Source organism: Ylistrum balloti, unplaced genomic scaffold (assembly GCF_031769215.1).
Source record: "Ylistrum balloti isolate Yb309-2 unplaced genomic scaffold, AGI_CSIRO_Ybal_v1 Utg369850, whole genome shotgun sequence".
Lineage (NCBI taxonomy): Eukaryota > Metazoa > Mollusca > Bivalvia > Pectinida > Pectinidae > Ylistrum > Ylistrum balloti.
Genome location: NW_026782003.1, coordinates 1,156,731 through 1,177,842, shown reverse-complemented (window position 1 = coordinate 1,177,842; position 21,112 = coordinate 1,156,731). Strand labels below are relative to the sequence as shown.

Genomic DNA, 21,112 nt, shown 5'->3' with positions numbered 1-21,112 from the left:
AAAATGTGTAAAAGAATTACAAGAATAGATTAACAATTCATTTCAATTGTACAACAATTAAATATGTTTGTCTGCTGCGTGTCAGGGCTATTTTGAGAATGGGTCTTTGTGTTGTAGCTGGTGACTACCTTAATGAACGATATACAATAGGACCATCCATCACCAGGGTTTAATATCCTATTGTCTCCAAGGACACAACCATGTCTGCACCTATTGGTTTGTTTCTTAACTTTCTGAGAAACAAAAACCACCACAGGTATGAGAGTTGTTTTATACATTCTGCTACAAACAGGAAAAATGAATCATTATTAAGAAATTCAGTTCATTCTGTATATTTAGTCCTGAATTCAGCCCAACACTAAGGACATTTGTAGTTCATTCTTCAGTTATATACAAATCTGTTTACCTGTACATCTCACTGTACATAAACATAGCCTATACATAACATAAGTAGTACATTAATAATAATATATTTAATACATTGTTAAATACTTTTATACACTGATTTTTACCTCCTTAATTACATGATAGGCATTGTAAATTGTAAATCCCATTACACAATATTCCTTTAAAAAATGGTAGACATTTTCTTAACTTAAATACATGCAGGAAATCATTACATGATTCTTGCATGGTAAAATACCTCAACCATTCTGACTAATACATTTTCCATGTTAAAACAACCCTCTCCTCCCAACAGGAGGTAAAATAAACAATCTGTCGTAGATGAGAGGTTGGTGACATGAATTAATCTCTTTGTAGTAACCTTATGGTATGGTGTCTTCTGGAGATCAACAAAAGTTTTTTTGAAACAGGAGTTAATCTCTTTGTAGTAACTTATGTTATGGTGTCTCCAGAGGATCAACATATACATATTATATTGGAAACAGATCCCTACAAAAAGTATGAAAATATAAAACAAATATAAATTTTATTGTGATTAGTGAAAAATAAAAATTGCATTAATATACATGTATATCTTTTGTAATATTTAAAGGAGTTGCACTCCAACATAACATGACACAGTAGAACACACTCAGTGCTATAAAATACAGATCTAGTGGATTGGTTTACAACAGATCTATATTACAAATATCACATAGGTATAAAAAAAGCTATTGTTTTTTTCAATCTCTGGGTAAGCCTTCCAAAACGAAAGTAGAGCTGCCATGTTGTATTATAAGGGGTTGAAGAAGAATTTCCAATGCCCTAATTATTACAATGTTAGCAGTATCTTAAGGTTGACAAACAGATCTACAATGATTCATTTACTTTAAATGTCACAACATGGCATCATACTATCAAGAAAAGGATTTTTTTACAAAGACCGACAAAAAATTTTCTTCTGACTAGATTATTGGGCGATACAAAGTAGCACTATAAGCAAAATGACCATCACATGGTTATATTTACCTAGGAGAAACACTTCAATATAACAGCTAATTTAATAAATCAAAATGGGCACATGCCAGTACATATAAAGCAGAAAAGCGTCTTTTGATTATTGAAAGCAGGTATTAACATTTATAAAAATTATTTCCATAGGTCATACCAATTGTAACCGTAATTATCCTTAAAATCAACTCCTTTCATGTTCAGAATAAAACGTAAATGTAATTAATTCTTAACTACACATATGAAACTTGGAGTTAAAATAAGGCAGTTTTTTCAGAGTTACCTGAATTACCACATTTTGTAAACACACTAAGCATATTACTGCACAAAAAAAAATCTTAAATAATGCATACACTACTATGCAAATGCAACTTTTGACAACAGAATCTTCAAAACAATGGAACTAAAAATGTGTGTGATCCAGCCTTTGTGAAATAGAATTTGAGTAGAATCTTCAGTCATCAATTTCAATACTCGTATTAATCTTACTGGTAAATCATTCTTCTTCAAAGCATGCATTTTTTGCCAACACCAAAAGCTCTTTCACTGCTGAGGTGAAATAAATTTCTGCAGAAACGGGGATACAGAGATAGTTCTAGGTACTATACACTGGTTCTAACAACAAATAATGATAGAAGGAATATGTTTGCAGGCTATCACAAAATATTATCTTTCGATTCTTAAACTACATGTTAATAGCAAAATATTTTCACACATCCCTGAACTTATAACCTAGTATCAATTTTACCTGATACAACTGCCATTTAGAAGATGTGTTAATGAGGAATCACTATAGCAACATATGAACACCTGACTCTTGGCATCCCTTATGAAAACTGTGTGCCCATTGTATATGTTTTGCTATCTTGTGAATATATTAATTAGACTACTATAGAGGTAAATATTTTCGAGAATTTAATTTTTTTGCAAAAAAGATTTCTATGAAAATGCATGCTTCAAACTTTAGATAAAACCATGAAAATTACAACGTATGAAAACAAATATGTTTACAGTATATTACTGTAACACTAGCTACGATGGCACCAGCTACAGGCTAGGATTATAGTGGTACAACAGTCGCTAGAAATGTATCATGAGCGTGAATCTTTAAGAGGATTGGTTCCCTTAGTTTGTAAGGACCAAGAAACTTCCCTTCAAACGTCTCCGTAATGTTATAACCACCTTCATTGTTCAAACCAAGATCGTTCAGTGTAATATTAATGGGTGCTGGCATTCCATAAGCAGATCCATTCAGTAGAGCGATGGCATAACTTCCTTTCTTCATGAGTGGTTTTACCCAGCCTGTAACAACTCCTTGCTAGAAAAAAAAGAAATCATAGATACATTGTACACAGTAATAACTTACATGTTCACAATGCAGCACATTTAAAAGCTCCTCGAGCCATTTTTTGTTTGTTTTTGTTTTTTTTAACTTAGTCAGATTTTGATACACTTTATGGGATGTCATTAGTTTTTTTTTTAAAGTTTCATATCATTATTTAGACATGAGAATAAATGTTCATAAATTCAGAAACAGTTCAAAGCTATTGTCATATAGGTGTCATACAAGTAAAGTTCCAGATTTTTTCAATACCGAGATTAATATTTTTCTATAAAATATTTGATAATTACATCAGTCCATGGACGCTGCCACACATTAGTTGCCTGAGCCCCAAGGGGGTCTTGATTGATATCAATAACACGCTTGTTCAGTAGAAGGTTTCGGGAAGATGATTTGATGTTTCTCAGGTCCACAGACATGAACAATGGAGCAGCAAACATGGCCCACATCCCAAACTGTGACCTTTCTTGTCCGTCACTCAGACTGTAGTCCCCAACTATCATCTATCACGGTAAAACTTATTAGTATTAAATGAAATACATGTTAGTATAAAATTGATAGTTTTTGTTGCATAAACAGCTTTATCAACAAAAACTTATTGTAAAAGACTTATTATAAAATGCAAGACTAATGGCATAATGTATTATGATATTTGCTAGTACAGTTGTAGTGTACATCGATTGACTAAAAATTGATACAAGGCAAAATATAATCTATATACCAGCAAGATATCACAAACCCTAAAGCATGTATTTTAGAACTTTGTAATTGGAACATTTAGTACATGTACTAATACAACGTAATCCCAAATTACATAGTTACCTCGTCTGGGTCATTCCAGTGACCAGGACCTGCAAACTTGGAGAAGCTGTATACGTCTTTAGAGTAGAACTTCATCACTTCGTAAACTCGTTCCCAGCTGTCGGTGATGTCAATGGCATTCCTCCATGAATTACACAATTTGGCGACCCCCGCATAATCAGAAAACTGGGGGTAAAAAAAACCCAAACAAACAAAATTCTATAAAAGCTTACCATCATTGTGCAATTATGAAAAATGAGACACTAAAACGTTCAAATTGACTTGGTTTTGTACTTACCTGTTCTCACCAAAATGTAGAATTATTTTGCTTCGGTTTTATATCATTAATTCTCATTACCTTTTCCACTAAGTCCTTTCTGTTCATATTTATAAAATTCTAGGTTATCTGAAAGATGCTGGGTTTTATTATAGTAAATGACTTACCATCTCGATCTTTTGTAAGATATTGTAACTAGAGATTTTTAACATCAAATTTTGTCCTTCACCTTTTAGGTTATTTAGTTGCAATAAAAGTAAATTTGTTTACAAGCAGATGTAACATATTTTTGTTATGGTGTCTTTGCACTACATTTCTTATTAATTAATAATTATCTGCAAGTTATTATATTCCAATAATTAAACAGATTTCCTTTCTGAATGATGCAATAAATTTCAATTTGACCTATACAAAAATATTCTCTTTTGATATGAAAATAACACAAGCACCCTAAATTGTTACATACCATATCACCAATACAAGCTGGATAACTACATGAAAATGCTATACGTCTCCCAGTTTGATTTAGGTAAAATCCCATCACTTCGTATCCTGGAAAAAATTACACCAACACATTAATTCATCTGTATACCTGCCAACAGGGGTTAGATATTTTCAAATATCTTAATTTTGTGGGGACAGATTATGCTAGAATTGTATCATAATACATAGTATATACTTGAAAAACAGTAAATTTGCAGACTTTAAACCATTGGACTTTATATGTGAAATACATACCTGTCACCATATCAGACCCTCCCTCACAACAGTCCATCTTAAGCATGTCAATTCCCCACTCTTTAAGGCTAAGAGCATCCCTCTGGATGGAGAATTTGCTCCCTGGAAAACCCTTGCAAGTTTCCAACCCCATGTCCAAGTAGATTCCAAGCTTCAGACCTTTAGAGTGAACCTAGTGTGACAAAAAAAATCAGTGAAGTAATCATGGCAACTGCCAAATTGTATGAATTTTCACCAAGCACTTGTGTTTCCTCCAATATTCAGACCCCCTGCATGTTTTCTCGGAGCCGACAAGAGCAAATGTATCTAAAAAAAGTTTTATGATTGTTTTAAAAGGAATGAAATTTAATTTCTAAATTCTGATATCATGAATGGAGTTATCATATCAGCCATATGATTAATACAACACACAGAAGTAATCTAGCATGGAAGAGATATCAAAATAAAAAATTACTGAAATAAGCACGGAGAGATACATACATAATCAGCCAGATATTTGATTCCATGTGGGAACCTATCCTTGTCTGGTTGTAAGATTCCCTGTGAGTCCCGCTTTGTACTCATCCAGCAATCATCCAGAGAGATATATGTATAACCAGCATCTCTATACCCATCCTTCTCCATTCTGTCTGCCATCTCCATTATTAACTTCTCACTGAAACCGTTTCAAAGTTTTAGTTGCTCTGTTGATAATTTCAGTTGACTGGGAAAAGTGTGGATATAAATTGACCCCAAAAGAAAATAAAATGGTCAATAATATTTCATTAATGAAAAAGTATTTATCCTGCATTAATCCAATGTCTAGTAGCAAGTCCATTGGTGTCTTCGTCAGCATCTCAGTAAAAATCTTAGCAAACACGTTTCATTACCTATAATAAGCTCTGGTGACCCATTACTCTGAGTCATCTTTCATACAAACTCCCTGTGCCTATAACAGGATAGGTATAGGTGTACAAAAACATATTTAATGTGGTTTTGATATGGTTTTCTCCCAAAATAACACATCTTTTTATGCTATAGATTTTGGCTTTGCTAAAGGAGGAAATTATCAGGTGAAATCATAGTTGAGTAGTATGCTTTGGCCACATTATAAGATTTCCACTAATATAATAATGTTATCTACGATATTATGTTAGAAAAGCTTACCTGATGCAGTTCTCTGGATCATTCTTACAGTCCAAGTTACATCTAAACCTTTCCCACTGCATCCAGCCCATGGGAGGAGTTAAAGCCAAACCGTTGTCTAAACAGCTGACAACAGGTGCCAGGAACAACATGATAAGCACACTTTGAAAAGCCATGGTAGCCCCAGATCTAGAAAAAGACATGTGTAATTGAATTATATATTTTTAAGCACATGTGGCTAGTTATATGTACATATACCAGTTTACATAAATGTTGACAAAATTTCCTTGTCAAAGCATGCATATGGTCTAGTGTTAATATGCTATCCTGTTGGTCGGTGGGTCACTAATTTAAGCAACATACTTTATTCTCTGACTGTTACAGTTGTCAGGCTGAGCTACAAATGAGCACATTGTTGGACGTGCTTGATATGTTGTGCACAAGCTGTGAGCATGAAATGGTAGTACTACTCCTAACATGATTATAACAATTTGAGACTGCTTTGAGATATCTATATTGTTGTCATATGGCAGTATGTAAAGACAAAAAAAAATGCTGATGCAACGAAAACCATTCAAACATGTTTTTTTCATTAGTAGTCAAGTTGTCTTTTAAGTTACTTCAAAAAATGCTGATGAAACGAAAACCATTCAAACATGAACTCTATATATTCTTCCAGATTTCGGAGTATATCGGATCTTCGGATTAACGGGCCTTCGGAGTAACGGGTCACGGGGTGTCAGCACTTATCGGGACAAACTGATTCATCTAGCTTATTGAAAATGATATAGGTATATATTTAATGGATTTGCGCATTTGATATCGACCTCAAAAGTCTATTTCTATATCATATTTGTCAGATACCTAATTTGACTGTGTACTTGCGACTATATTTCATAAGCAAACACATTTTATGCCATGGCACAACCGGCCAACTTTCTAAATGACAACTGCGCTAGGCCTGGAGGCGGATCGACACTGACACAATCGACCATTCACACAGTTCAACGGGAAAAAATATCTAAAGTAGCAAGTAGAAGGTTGTATTCACAAAAACGCTCATATTGCCAAGATCGCATATTTAAAGACAGGAATACAAACCACTGAAGTCAACTGCGGCAGCCTTCAACCGGAAGTTTACAATATTTCGGTCAATACAAATTTCAGATTGTATGTCGAAACAGGTACATTAGTCACGATTTACAAACAAATCAATCATATTATAAATTGGTACTTATGATATACTGATAATATTTTATTACATTCCAAGCAAATTTTTAATATTATGTGATTACTCGATATATTTTTATAATTTATATGTGTATTTTCTCCGCTAATTTCTTTAACTCTAAAATTTCGTCACATGATTATACAACGCACATGACTTGTGATAAAAATAACTCCGTAGACAACCGTCCTTTCCCAGTCTACGGTAGCGTAAGGTAAATGTCACCTAGAGTGCATTTCAGTAAATAGGCGGACCTGATTTGTCTGAAAAATAGAGTGCGTTACGCCCAGGCTTTATGCACTTTTGAACTGGCGAAAGGGAAATTGTTCCACCTAAATGCTAACTATAGTAGGCGAATCATGTGATATCTATGACTAGTTCTGTATTAGTAATTATACAAGCTCTCCGATTTGTACTCTGAACATCGCCGATTTTTCACGTGATGATAAGTCAAATATTTCCATCATAATGTACAAGAGGGAAGGAAATTAAATTTGCATAGGGAAGAGGGTTTATGTTTCTTGAAAATGGATGCAGATATATATAAATGCTATTCACACACCCCTATTCACAAACAATGCTTCGTTCTGTTGTCATGTAATGGATGCACTCCCTAAATCACTTTGAATCAGAATTTATATGTTGCCGCTATCCGTTTTATGAGAATATATACTGCAATACTGTTTAAGTTTTCTTGTGTGTTTTTATTTTAGCAGCAACAATTAAAGAAACATATATGATGCAGCTGTCATCTCTATTCCTACTGCTGTCGCTTGCCATCCTCTACAGGATAGGACAAGACCAAGTGCTGTCCCTGGAAAATGGCTTGGCCCTGACCCCTCCTATGGGCTGGATGCACTGGGAGAGATTCAGATGCATCACCAATTGCACTGAACAACCAAATGATTGTTTGACGTAATTACAAATTCTGTGTCTCAACAGAAGAAGCAAATCACTTATAAGAATTGTGTGCCTTGCTTTGTCAGCTAAATGCTATACAATACACATTGAAATGTTGATCTGTAAGACAATAATATCTATAGCACTGATGTATTTGTGTGGATGTTTAAATAATGTAAAAGCTGATATAGCAGTAAGTTCATGGTTACAAAGTTACGATAGGTATACTGGTCTGTCTATGTGTCTCTTTTTCTGTCTTTTGGAGCATACTTGTTCAGACAACTACTTACAATTATGGCTCCAACAGATCCTGACTCATTGGAACTTATAGTTCAACTGTATTAATATTAATTTTTCCTTTCTGTCAATGTACTTCCAGGAAGGATTAATGGCATTCACTCGGTATCACTCTCAGCTTTTAAAAACTTTCTGCATGTGCTCAGGGTCTGTCAATTTTTCTTTTGTGTCTTCTTTCATTTCATTGATGTGCTTCAGAGTTATGTCCCCTCCAGAACATCTTTGTAACAAGTTTATCAAAATTGATGCGGCTTCATAAACCAGTCCAGATAAAAATTTTTGTGTTTGAGATGTGCCTGAAGTAGTTGTGCAGTTTCAATTTATTTTTTTTTTTATTTAAGTTTTCTTCTACAGAATTTCCTTTAATGCATCATTCTACAGAATTTTTTAAAGGTTGATCTCCTCTTGCTAGTAATACTTGTGTTGCTAATGATTTTACATAATTTTCTTGCGGACTTCTATGAATGGCTTTGTACATTTGGAAGCTGCAAGTATAAGTGGCTTAACTGGTAATTATGAAACAAAATGTAAAAATACATTGACATTAATTTTTTTCTGTAGGGAGGACCTCATCAAGGGTCAAGCTGACAAAATGGTGTCTGAGGGTTACCTTGATGCTGGCTATGTGTATCTGTCCATTGATGATTGCTGGATGTCCAAACAGAGGGACAGCAAAGGAGCACTGGTGGCTGACCCTGTCAGGTTTCCTAATGGCATCAAGGCTCTGGCTGACTATGTATGTCTGATGATATGGTCTTGTTATAGGTTCACATTTAGAAGTAGTTAAAAAAAGATACTATGGTTCTGAAAGCAAGCCAGTTTAGAGAACTAAGTTTCTTTCATTATATGATTTAGTGTGAATGAAAGAACATCTACCTGTTGGTGTGTGTATTTGAGATTTATTTAAACTCAGTCAAGGATTAATATGCTGAAAAAGACTTATTTGAAGTAAAATCAAAATAAAATGTTAAGAAATGTCGGCCTGGGACTGAAGGGAAGCAACATTCAATACATAAAAAATGAATTTGTTTTATTTTTATTTTTCATGCATAACTGTCAAACTTCAAAAAAAGAAAAAAAATCACAAATTATTTTACACCAAAATTCTTCAATTTAACTTAAGTATCTCTCTTGTGATTTCAACACTGTCGAACAATTGATTATGTCTTTATTTAAATCAGCTTATTTAAAATTCATTACATGGATGATTAAATTCTGAACAAAAAGAATTAACTCTTTAATACTTGTATGAGCACATGCCAATAATATATATATGTATTTAGAGATACAGCTTTGTATATGATCAATGAAGTAATAATGACAGCACAGACAAGAAAATAGTTAAATTTCAAGACAGTCTGCTGCTTTATCAAGACGCAAAATTTTCCACAAGTTACATCATCTGATAACTGGTAGGCCGGTTGTATCCCTTATTAGGAAGACAAAAACCATCCTATGGTGATTCAGCTCTGTTATTATAAATACATGAGATAACTATTGATCTTTAGCTCTGCATGCTTTAATTGATTAAAGTGAGATGATTAAATATTGATAAGTTACATGTTTACTAATATGTTTTCATTTTAATAGATGTTGCAGAATAAATAAAGATTCAATTGAAAATTTATGTAACTTTGATAGATACAACTCAGATTTTACTTTTTCATTATTTTACTTTAATACACACATAACTCCCAAGAAAATAAGAAAAAGGTTTTGAAAGAGAAATATGCTAATTGTTTTGTGTGTTTTGTTATTAGATTCACAGCAAAGGTCTGAAGTTGGGGATCTATGAAGACTTTGGTAAAGCGACATGTCAGGGGTACCCAGGGAGTGAGTTCTACCTGGAACAGGATGCCAAGACATTTGCAGAATGGGGTGTTGACCTCCTTAAACTAGACGGCTGTAACTCTGATGTTCATGACATGAAAGATGGTAGAGTATATCTATTTTTCTTCATAATAGTAATATCATGCTATTTCATATTACAATATGTTGAAATATTCTTATAAGAAGGCCATATCAGAGCGATGTGACTTCAGACTTAACATTTTACCTTTTTATTATGCTCGTTAACAGTAATGCTTTGAATGTAATGGTCCAATTAAGTTTCCGTGTTATTTTTTTTCCCAACTTTTGTGTTCTAGGATATGAAGCTATGGGTGGATACCTTAATCGAACAGGACGGCCAATATTGTATTTATGCTCCTGGCCAGCTTATGTACAGAAAGATGCGGCTTTGGTAAATTTTTACTTTGCTTCTGGAGCAAAAAACAAATCGTTAACCATGTTTGCATGGAAAAACCGGAAGTAATAAGGCATGTGAATTTCACATTTAATGAGACCATTTAAGTCCTCCCATGATATTTTCAGAGAATGGTGTTAAAGTAAACTTGATGCAGGCCATCAGAAATAGTTCAAAGATTGTATGGTTTCATAAGTATGTAATTAATGCATACTGCTATAGTATGGAACCAGTCCACAAGACTTAATCTTTGTTACACTGAATGGCAGTGGTAAAGTAATTTTCATTTCTACTGAAACAGCAGTCTGTTAATAACCAGGCCAGGATTTACACCGTACACTTTGGCTCATAACATTGCAAAACTGCAAAATATAAACCAGTGATCTACAGTGCTTAAGGCTACCTGAATTAGCTTGTTTACTCATCAATTGAGTTTGGTGACTCAATAATCCAGGTTAAAAAGTCTATATTTCATCAAATGGCTCACTTGTTTTTACAATCTATATAGCACACACTGTTTCATTTGATGGTATTCACCATATCATCTTGATTTTGGTGCTCACTACTTCAACCTGACTTAAGTACTCACTATTTCAGCCTGACTAAGGTTCTCTCCAGTCTGGTACTCTCATTTTTAGCCCAATTTTGGTACTCAGTATTTAAGTCTGACTTTAGTACTCATCATTTTAGCTAGAAAAAGGTTCTCTTTATTTTAGTTTGCTACTCATTGCTTTTGCCTGACTTTTGTACTTGTAATTTTAGCCTCTCTTTTGTACTCGTAATTTTAGCCTGATTTTGGTATTCGCTGTTTCAGACTGATTTTGGTATTCACTATTTTAGCCTGATTTTAGTATTCACTATTTCAGACTGATTTTGGTATTCACTATTTTAGCCTGATTTTGGTATTCACTAGTTTAGCCTGATTTTGGTATTTGCTATTTTAGCCTGATTTTGGTATTCACTAGTTTAGCCTGATTTTGGTATTCGCTATTTTCGCCTGATTTTGGTATTCACTGTTTTAGTTTGGCTATGGTACTTTTTAATTTCAGTATGGTTCTCAGTATCTTTGCTACTCACTTTTACAGACAGACTACCCAGCATTTAAGAAGACGTGTAATCAATGGAGAAATTTTGATGATATCCAGGATTCTTGGGACTCCCTGTACAGTATTATAGACTACTACGGGTCAAATCAGTATAACCTATCGGCCTTTGCTGGACCTGGGTCCTGGAACGACCCTGATGAAGTATATTTGTTTTCTTTACACCATTTTTTATATGTTCTGAAAATTTTTATATCAATTTATGATATTGATTCTAGACCTCTGTTATCTCTTAAATCATCGATTTTTTTATAGAACAGGATTTGCTGCGTTTCATGATCTAAGATACAAAAATATAAGATATGTTGTTACATGTTATTCTATTATCCAAAGTTGAAAAGTACAATCACTTTAACATTTGAAATAATTTTGAGTAAAAAAATTTTGTGTGGCATTGTTTTCTCAAAAAAATAAGGAAAGTCTTATTCTGCTCGATTCTAACTGAAAATCAGCACCTTAATATTCATGCTGTAAGTTTCCAGTTAGTACTGAGCTAAAACTTTCCAAGGTATTTATCTTTTTTTTTATTTTAAGATCAACATTTAGTTATAATTTCAAACTTTCCATTTTGCAGTTGATTGTTGGAGGCTTTGGTCTGAGTCAAAACCAGGAGATGGTCCAAATGGGCATGTGGGCCATGATGGCCTCGCCCTTGTTCATGTCCTTAGATCTTCGTAATGTCAGACCCGAGTCCAAAGCACTTCTCCTTAACAAAAATCTCCTTGCTATCAACCAGGATCCTCTGGGAAAACAGGGTGAACGGCTCTGGAAGGTAAGTCCTATTAAAGGAAAGCAACCTCACATTTTTTACTTGGCAGTGTTCATTGGTGAATGTGTCTCAAGATATAATTTGAAACAATCAACATTGCTTAAAAGGGGTCATTGATCATTTTCATTTCACTGAATAATGGCCATACATGTCGTCATTGTGAACCAAAAAATCCATGTTATAATTGATATATTACCATATTTAATATCATTAAACCCATGTCTGATAATAAGCCCACCCATATCTATTGTTTTAGGACACCATCATTAGATGGTAGGTTGTTCCAATCACCTTTTGTCCATGGTCTGTCACCTGTCCATCATCCATCCTTGCAATCACTATTTAGCCCTGCCCACCACAGTCCCTAGTTGTTTCCATTCAATTCTGAGACTGATCAGTGAAACAAAATGACTGACAGATGGCTATCATTGGGATAACCATTTCTAGAAACCTCATATGAGAAGCATTGGAAAGATATTTTTCAATTGTTTGGTGTTCCCTTGGTCCTAAGTTGTGCTCATTCAATAATGTATCTGCTAAACAAATGAAAAATGGCTGACAGACTACCAACGTGGATTTTGATAGTTGAAGTTTGTTTTCCTGATTTCTTAGAAAGTTTTTACTTGGTCTTTAGATTTCTTGTGTATGATTCTTTTTTTTAACAAATGATTAAGAGGGAAAAGGGAACATTTTGAAAAGCAGAGAAAAAGATAAGTTTTTTCATAGAATTTATATAGGTCATTTATTAATGGGCGACTGTTTACTGGCATATTTGTTTGGATAAAAATCAGAAATAAAAGAATCCGCTGATGGACCGCTGGTTTCAGTGGTATTGTCATTTATTATAAAACTCAACTTAAGTGTAGACACTTCATGTAATTCTTAGCATGAATGAATAATTGCTGTTTGTAAAGACTATGCTGATTGGTCAATATTGTTTTCCTTGTGACTAAGGATTATCTTTCACCAGATGGAAAATATCACTATGTTTTGATTCTTTTTTAATTGTATGGAGATTAAAATCAGCTCAACATTACTTAGTGAAGGCAGGTATATAAGGACTGTCATGGTGTAATTTTTATTTGAACAGATAAATAAAGCAGAAGTCTGGATCAAGCCTCTATCAAAACCTGGGGCATCAGCTATATCCATTTTAAATACAGACAACCAAGGTGCCCCTCGAGTGTTCCACCTTTCCCCCGCAGAACTTGGACTACCAAAGGCTCAAAAATACAACATGACCGACGTGTTTACAAACAAACAGTATGGCCCTTACATGTACAGCCAGTCCATACAGTTCACAATTGATCCTACCAGCATGTTCATGGCCATTGCAGATCCTTTTTAATACTCAACAAGACCTTTAATGAAAAAAAATCATCACGTCTTCTTTGACGACTGTCATCAATCCTCAGTGTCCTGTGTTACCTCTATAAGTACCTGACTGACTGTTAGTGTTATAACTGAACTGTAAACCTTAATATCTTTGACAGACTCGGCTGACTGTTGATGTTGTTACTGTACTGTAAACCTTAATATTATCTTTGACTGACTTGTCTGACTGTTGATGTTGTTACTGTAAACCTTAATATTATCTTTGACTGACTTGCCTGACTGTTGATGTTGTTACTGTACTGTAAACCTTAATATTATCTTTGACTGACTTGCCTGACTGTTGATGTTGTTACTGTACTGTAAACCTTAATATTATCTTTGACTGACTTGCCTGACTGTTGATGTTGTTACTGTACTGTAAACCTTAATATTATCTTTGACTGACTTGTCTGACTGTTTATGTTGTTACTGTACTGTAAACCTTAATTTTGTCTTTGAATACTACCTCCCATACGTGTGCTAATCATAGAAATCACCTTTTTTTCTAAGTGTGAGTATAGTAAGATACAACATTCCAGCTGCCACTGTTATATTTGAAAATGACAATTTAAGGAATTTTTCTATATCCATTTACTCACTGGGAATGGCCATGTTTTTGTTTTTCAATTTTCTAGTAACCAAAGATTGTATGGTTTGTGAGCAGGAGAGGAGAGTTAGACTTAGCAATGACAATAACTATGTATGTTCTATAAGACCTGGATAATGTTTGGGATTATAGTACTAGTTAAATGTTGAAATATTGTGATAGATATCAGAATTATGATTACTTATTATCTACATTGTTTTTATTATTTGATGTGACATGATTGAAATATGATCATAATTTTTAGACGTAGACACTTTAAAAATGTTTATTATTAACATAGTGAGTGTGCTATCCAATGTTACTGGATTTCTGGATTCAACTCAAAAGTTGTCCTTATATAATTGATATATTTTACTATCAAATGGCTTAGCACCACCTGGAGTGGTAGCAACTTAAATGGTTTTTACCTGGCCGTGTAAAATACTACCTTCTTCACTATTTGTAGACATGGGTAAATTTATGATATGGTTATCATCAACATTTGAGGCGACGGTTTATTATTTGTAATTTACATTCTGTAAGAGGTGTTTTGATTGTATTTTTTACAACATTAATGAGAATACAGACCTATAGGTGTACATTCTATGTTGGGTTTTAATAATTCGGTATTTGGGTAATTACCTACAGTTTTAGGTTATTAAGTCTTTTTATGTGTATATATATGGCTTCAGGTTTGTCATAGTGTCAAATTTAGAATATCATTTGTCATCAGAATACAATTTTATTAGCACATAAGTTTTTTATGTGCATGTCATAAGTGTTTTAAAGTAGTATTGTATCTAAATTATTTCCATGTGAGTTTTTATTTCATTGAAAGATGAAAAACTGAGTCCAATATCCTTCTCAGTGTTTCAACTAATTTTATTGCTTTAGAATCTATAACTGAAAACTGCTGATTTAGCATGTCCTTCATATATAAAACAACATGTAAACACATTAGTAGTGTCAGGAGTTCTATTGAATGAATGGATTTTTTTGTCTCTGATAATTTCACTTTTACCCTAATGTGATGATGTGGAACTGGGGATATGAAATGTTTGATTTAGTACAAACCTGTCTGTAGTGTTTATTTCTTGTATAGATACTTAAGTACTATTCAGGCCTGTAAAGTTTGACTGAGATTCAAACATACAAACTTAATTGATTTATATCAGAGTAATTGCTATATCAACTTTCCATAACTTTTGATCAAGTTCCTAGGATTTTTTTCATGTCTAACACTACAATAAAATTTGCTTTGTTAAATCATTTTATCAGTATAGATTAGCATAAAGATGATATTGATATACATGTATTCTATGCAAAGTTATATTCACAAATAATAAATTGCTGTGTGTGGTTTTTGACACAAAATGCTCAATTTTTGATTGGCTAGGCCCATTAGTACACCGTTATATTTATAAATAGCATTACTATGTATACTATAGTGATATTACAGATTGTGGAACAAACAACCATTTTTATTTCCATTAAAAGTGACATGAATATAGTCTGAATTATTCTGATATTCTATCATTTTTATATATACATCTGGAGTCTGACTAGAGACAGATTTATAAAAAAAAGTTGACGTCAGAATAATTTTAACACATTTGTCACAAATTAACTACATAGAGACTATCAATACCATAACTTATATTACAGGAAAAATAAGTGACAATCCACAGATGTATTTCTCTTACAGTCTGACACCCATATATCACATTTCACTAGTCACCACAGTCATGTATTTACATCACGATGGTGTGAATACATCTAGATATATGTCTTACAATATCTTTGTTATTGGCAAATGACATTTAAGGCCAGACTAAACATTCAATACATTTATGTTATTTTAAAATCAGATTGCTTCCTTAATACCTGTTTCCAGAAATCAGCACCATTAGGCCTTTCATTACCTTGAAAACTTTTCATTATTTCAACTTTATCATATTGTTTGAATAACTTTGATAATGTACTCAAAAACTTACACCAATATACCATATCATTGCTTGACTACTCAACTGTGCCTGAATTGAGCACTGGACTTTTTCTTATCTTTATACTGTTTTGAACACAGAAATCAACTCCAGTATGATCAAAAATAAAACTTTGATTACCTGTATCCAGTAGTGAAGCACAATAAGCTAAATACTGGATTAATTGCTGTTAATAAAGAAGATTTTGTACTCAGAAATCAAACCTAATAGACATTAAACATTTTTCAATACTTTCATGATTATATATCTCAGGAATGGTTTACGATATAATTTACAATATGCTTGATCTAGATTCTTATAATTGATTGTTTTAATTGATTACAATATTAACATTTTTATCAAGTAATGAATATATTATTTATAAAATTATAAATGATGGAAATATTTTATATTTTCCTCTACCTTACTTTTGATATTGATGAACTCTTAAAAATGGGTGTTTATGACTTGGGTTATGGTATATAGGATAGTAGGACAGGGGTTGCTTCCCCTTGTGCCAGTCCACTATCATTCCTTGCAATGTCTTAATGTGATAATGGTTTTCAAATTAAATAATTATTTTGAGGAAGACAGCGTTTTTGTTTCTCTTTAAAGTGTTATCGCCTAATGATTTGCTGACATATTTGTGTAGATGACAAGTAAAAGATTGAATGACCTTAATATGGGTGGTAGTTACAACATATCTAAAAAAAAATCAGAAGCAAAAATATTTACACTAAAGTGCGAAAAATTGGTGCTTATGCTTTTTGTTGTAACTCAGTATATCTCACTAAATTTGTTTGTAGGGTTGATGAAAAGCAGTTGCTACAAAAGGCAAGTAATACATAAGGGGAAATTCTGTTTGACTCCATATGTTAAGACCTATAGCCAGGTGTAATTTGTAAATAAAAGGTTAACACATTGTTTTAATGTAAGCAGCATTAATATGAAACGTTTTAAGTATTGAATACAGTCAACTAGTAACACCAAGAAATGTAAAAAAAAACTATGAACTGACTAATCACACAAGAGAATATGAAAACAAATGCATATATAACACTATTACCCAATCATTTGTATTGTACTTGGTCCCATATACAACAATAGTATTCTTGGCATTACTTCAGTGCGAGAGGTGTTAGTGAGGCAGGGGTTCGCGGGGGGTGGGGGGGATACAGATGTTAGATATCTCCCGATGGTTGTTCTTGCTGTAAGACATCGGGTGTACTTTCCATGTTTCTCTTAATATCACCTCTTTTGCTTCCAGGGTTAGCGTCAAACTACACAGTAGCGGCTAATTGTGTCAATCACTAAAGTATAGATACTGATAAGGTCCCATTGGTGAATTCATTTCATAACACGTGTAGTTCCATTAAAAATGATATACAGTTACGGTATCTACATATATAGGAAAGTACTTCAAAAGTTAGTGACGTAGGGATAGCTGCACAACCAGATGTACTGAAAAATGGTCTGCATATTTTCAACTAACAAATATTATAGATTAACAAAGAATCATGCACGGAATTAGTACTAAGCCCCGTTAACACACTGTTATTTGTGGGATGTCGTTACTATTAACACGTACTGGTGCAAAATTCTAAAAACATGAACACACGATTTCAAACGTCTTGTAAATAAATTGCAGTGACATGTCATAAAATAACACATTTCCATAACTTTTAAAAAGGTTAACAAACTCATGTGTATACATTTGCGTATTACTCTGTGTATGGGACAGTACGCCTCAGTGATCCTACTCCTAGGAATGACACCTAGAAATGCAATAAAAATCACACTTTTCCCAACGTGACAGTGTGCAGGATTTATCAACACATTGAAGCATGGGGTTGCTACTTTTTTCTTTCAGTTGCCTACGCAATGAAAAAGATATCCAATGACTCATTGTGAGATCAAATACTATGATTACTACGCCAGACTGCTGTCAATATGACTTTAATAAGCAGGGTCTGAATTTAAACCTGCCTATCCCTTCCAGTACTATTCCATAGGGAAAAAAAGCGCGTAAATTACACCTTTGCTAATCATCTTAAACGAACCAGTAATTGTAAATCATTAAGGAATGAAAATTGCCAAAAGCATTAAAAAGGAGGCATTTATTTTGTGACAAAATTTTACAATATTAGAACAATTACATCTGAATCTGATTTTTAAGGAAGTTTTTAATTCATATAAATCCGTCTCATTTTCTGAGACATGAATTAACGAGACCAGGCATCAAGCGGGAAAGTGAATACGTTGATGTTGGTTCTAGTATTTGTGAACAACGTGGAGTTATGAAAATAAGGAGAGGAAGCCAAAGAATGATACTGAGGGAAAAAGAGAGAAATTTGCCTATTCACAGGGGGACTGTAATAACAGTGTATTGGACCAAAAACAGCCATTCAAATCCCTTGGGGCTGATAATGAAGTTTTGAACACATGGGAAAAAAATCAGCAGATTTTCATTATTTGTAAGCTATTTTTCATTGAAGGGTACAATTTCGGATGAAATAGTATTTAGAATACTTACATGCTTAATTTGTTCACCGGACCTACACGGATGAAAATCGTCCGTGTAGTCTCCGTGTATATCCGTATTGCAACCGAGTGATCCGTGTAGGCACCGACGTATCCGTCTAACGTCCGCGCTCATCCGTGTACGTTTATGTTCTACGGAAGACCACGGCTGTCTACGGATTATACACGGTTTGTACCCGGAAGCTTCACGTGCAGTCATGGTGTGATCACGGAGCAAGTACGGACACCACTGGTATCAATACCGCGTGTTCCCGTAGATGCCGGAAAGACTACGGTTTCTATAAGGATGTACACGGTTTACCTACGGTTATTATGAGTAGGGGAGCAATGCACGTTTTCGAAAACCGTCATTCTCTCTTCACTCTCGTAACAGATAATATCTTTCAACTACAATGACATGTTTCTGTGAGGCATGGGTTTCATCATCCAGGTTTTAAGCGCGAATGCATCATCCCCAACAACGAAATATGGCATGAGTCGGTCATCGTTTGGTAGGGGTTCTGGTTCTGGTAGTCCAATAGTTCCATTTTCAAGAGCATCTTTCAGTACTGTCTCACTGAAGACTCTAGCATCCGAACCTGCACCACTAGCTCCAATATCGACATAGAGGAATTTATAATGAGCATCGACTAATGCCATGATGACGATGGAATGAAACTCTTTATAGTTATAATAGAGTGAGCCAGCATGTTTTGGGCATTTTATATGTTTGCCGTCCATGGCCCCTACACAATGAGGGAAGTTCCATTTTTTGTGAAATCCTTTTGCCACTCTCCACCAACCTTTCGCCGTTGTTGGGCAAACCATAACTCCAGACTTGTAACTGTTACCTATAGCTAAATAACGCAGGGTTATAGCAAGCATTAACACAGGTTCTAGTGCCTTCCTCAGAAATGTATCTTTTTTTTTTTAAATTCTTAGCCCAACTCTAGCAAGCATTTCTTGAAAGGTGTCCGAGTCAATCCTCAGGAAATTCCTGTACCCGCTGACATCTTCCGAGGTCAATTCAGCCATTAATTTTTTCATACTGGCCGTAGAGTGGCCGTCTGAGAAGTCAGGGCTTGATCCACATACGCCTCCCTGCTTGCTTCTTACGCTGTTTCATCATTTGCTGCAAATGAACAGCTTTTGAAGCCAGTAAATTCAACTGCATATCAAACAAGTGCAAGCGAACCATATCCATATTTTTAATTTTTTCGAATACTTAAAGAATGAAATTAATATTACACCGTATGACCTTTCTATATATGATTGCAAAAATGGATGAACAATTTTGATGATCCGTGGCATACGTATATACATCGGGTATCTCCGTGAGACAATTGTGTAAAGACCGGCATAAGTCGCGATATTCCGTGCACACCGTGATCACTCCGATATCGTCCTGTGGATTCTCCGGAGACATCCGGGTACTGCCGTGATTATCCCTAGAATGACCGACGTTATCATTGTTAGCATCGTGTTCAAACTGTGTTGACACCGGCATCAATATGTAACAGGACATTAAAACGCCGGATGGTCCCGGATGATAAAAAGAATTAATCCGTGATGATCCGGCGTCTCATCCATGATGGGTGAAAGGGGCCGAAGTCCCTTATGCCGAATGCGACCAAGCGCTTTATCAAAAACAAAAGCAAAACAAAAAAACAAAAACCACACACACACAAAACATACGTATTTCTTTATGACTGTCTAACGTAAAATTAATGTCATGAGTGATAGCAAAAAGTTGATTAATGAGTGAATCGCCATGTCTAAATCTTGATTGGTGAGGAGATAGTAGGGTGTGTGCGAACAAAAAATTAAATATGTTTGAAAATGCACTTTTCCCCTGTAGATGGTTCAGAAAGACTTTTTCATTTTTTCTTGTTTATTTATCTATTTATTGATCTTTATTCATTTCTTGTTTTTGTGCACTGGAGTTACATTAGCAATCTTCGAATCTGTTGGGTAAATACCAGATCTGAGAGTTTTGTTGACGATTGTGCCTAGGGGGTTACATATCGCCCGATTCTTTAAGTAAACGAGGATTCACAAGATCAAGACCAATGGCAATAGCGTCTTTAACATCAGAAGCAATTACAGGGATGTGAGAAAGAATTTGGTTACACTGGGGGTCATTAGGAGGACAGCATTAGAATCATCAATATTTGACTGCGCACAGAAAAACATCGCTGAATAAACAAACTTTTCCGAAATCACCAGAAACAAAGTGTCAGCATGGAGAAGTGGATTTTTTTTCTTATTTGGTAATATCATGTATGCAATTTTCCACCTCTTCTTCACGCTGTTATTGGACGGTTTCTAAAATGTTCCACAGAGATATCCATATATACGGCTTTTGCCTTTTTTATAGTGTTAATGCTTGATGGAGTTTAGATAAGTGAGTATCAGTGAGCGTACGTTTGA

General features: G+C 34.3%; 3 protein-coding genes across 3 annotated transcripts; 1 reads left to right on the top strand and 2 right to left on the bottom strand.

Annotated features, from left to right (window-relative positions):
• Positions 1–919: 919 nt before the first annotated feature.
• Positions 920–6,806, bottom strand: LOC132545520 (alpha-N-acetylgalactosaminidase-like). Its single transcript, XM_060209203.1, has 8 exons — positions 6,780–6,806; positions 5,700–5,867; positions 5,034–5,208; positions 4,554–4,725; positions 4,282–4,367; positions 3,560–3,724; positions 3,028–3,240; positions 920–2,713 (listed from the first exon to the last, which is right to left on the bottom strand). The coding sequence occupies exons 2-8, from the start codon at positions 5,852–5,854 to the stop codon at positions 2,456–2,458; spliced, it is 1,224 nt and encodes a 407-aa protein (XP_060065186.1). The 5' UTR covers positions 5,855–5,867; positions 6,780–6,806; the 3' UTR covers positions 920–2,455.
• An 839-nt stretch (positions 6,807–7,645) lies between these two features.
• Positions 7,646–14,279, top strand: LOC132545598 (alpha-N-acetylgalactosaminidase-like). Its single transcript, XM_060209294.1, has 7 exons — positions 7,646–7,821; positions 8,665–8,839; positions 9,864–10,038; positions 10,251–10,345; positions 11,434–11,595; positions 12,026–12,223; positions 13,311–14,279. Exons 1-7 carry the CDS (start codon positions 7,646–7,648, stop codon positions 13,566–13,568), a joined length of 1,239 nt encoding a protein of 412 aa, XP_060065277.1. The 3' UTR covers positions 13,569–14,279.
• A 4,811-nt stretch (positions 14,280–19,090) lies between these two features.
• On the bottom strand, positions 19,091–19,510 carry LOC132545500 (putative nuclease HARBI1). Its single transcript, XM_060209182.1, has one exon. It carries the CDS (start codon positions 19,508–19,510, stop codon positions 19,091–19,093), a length of 420 nt encoding a protein of 139 aa, XP_060065165.1.
• Between the last annotated feature and the right edge of the window lie 1,602 nt (positions 19,511–21,112).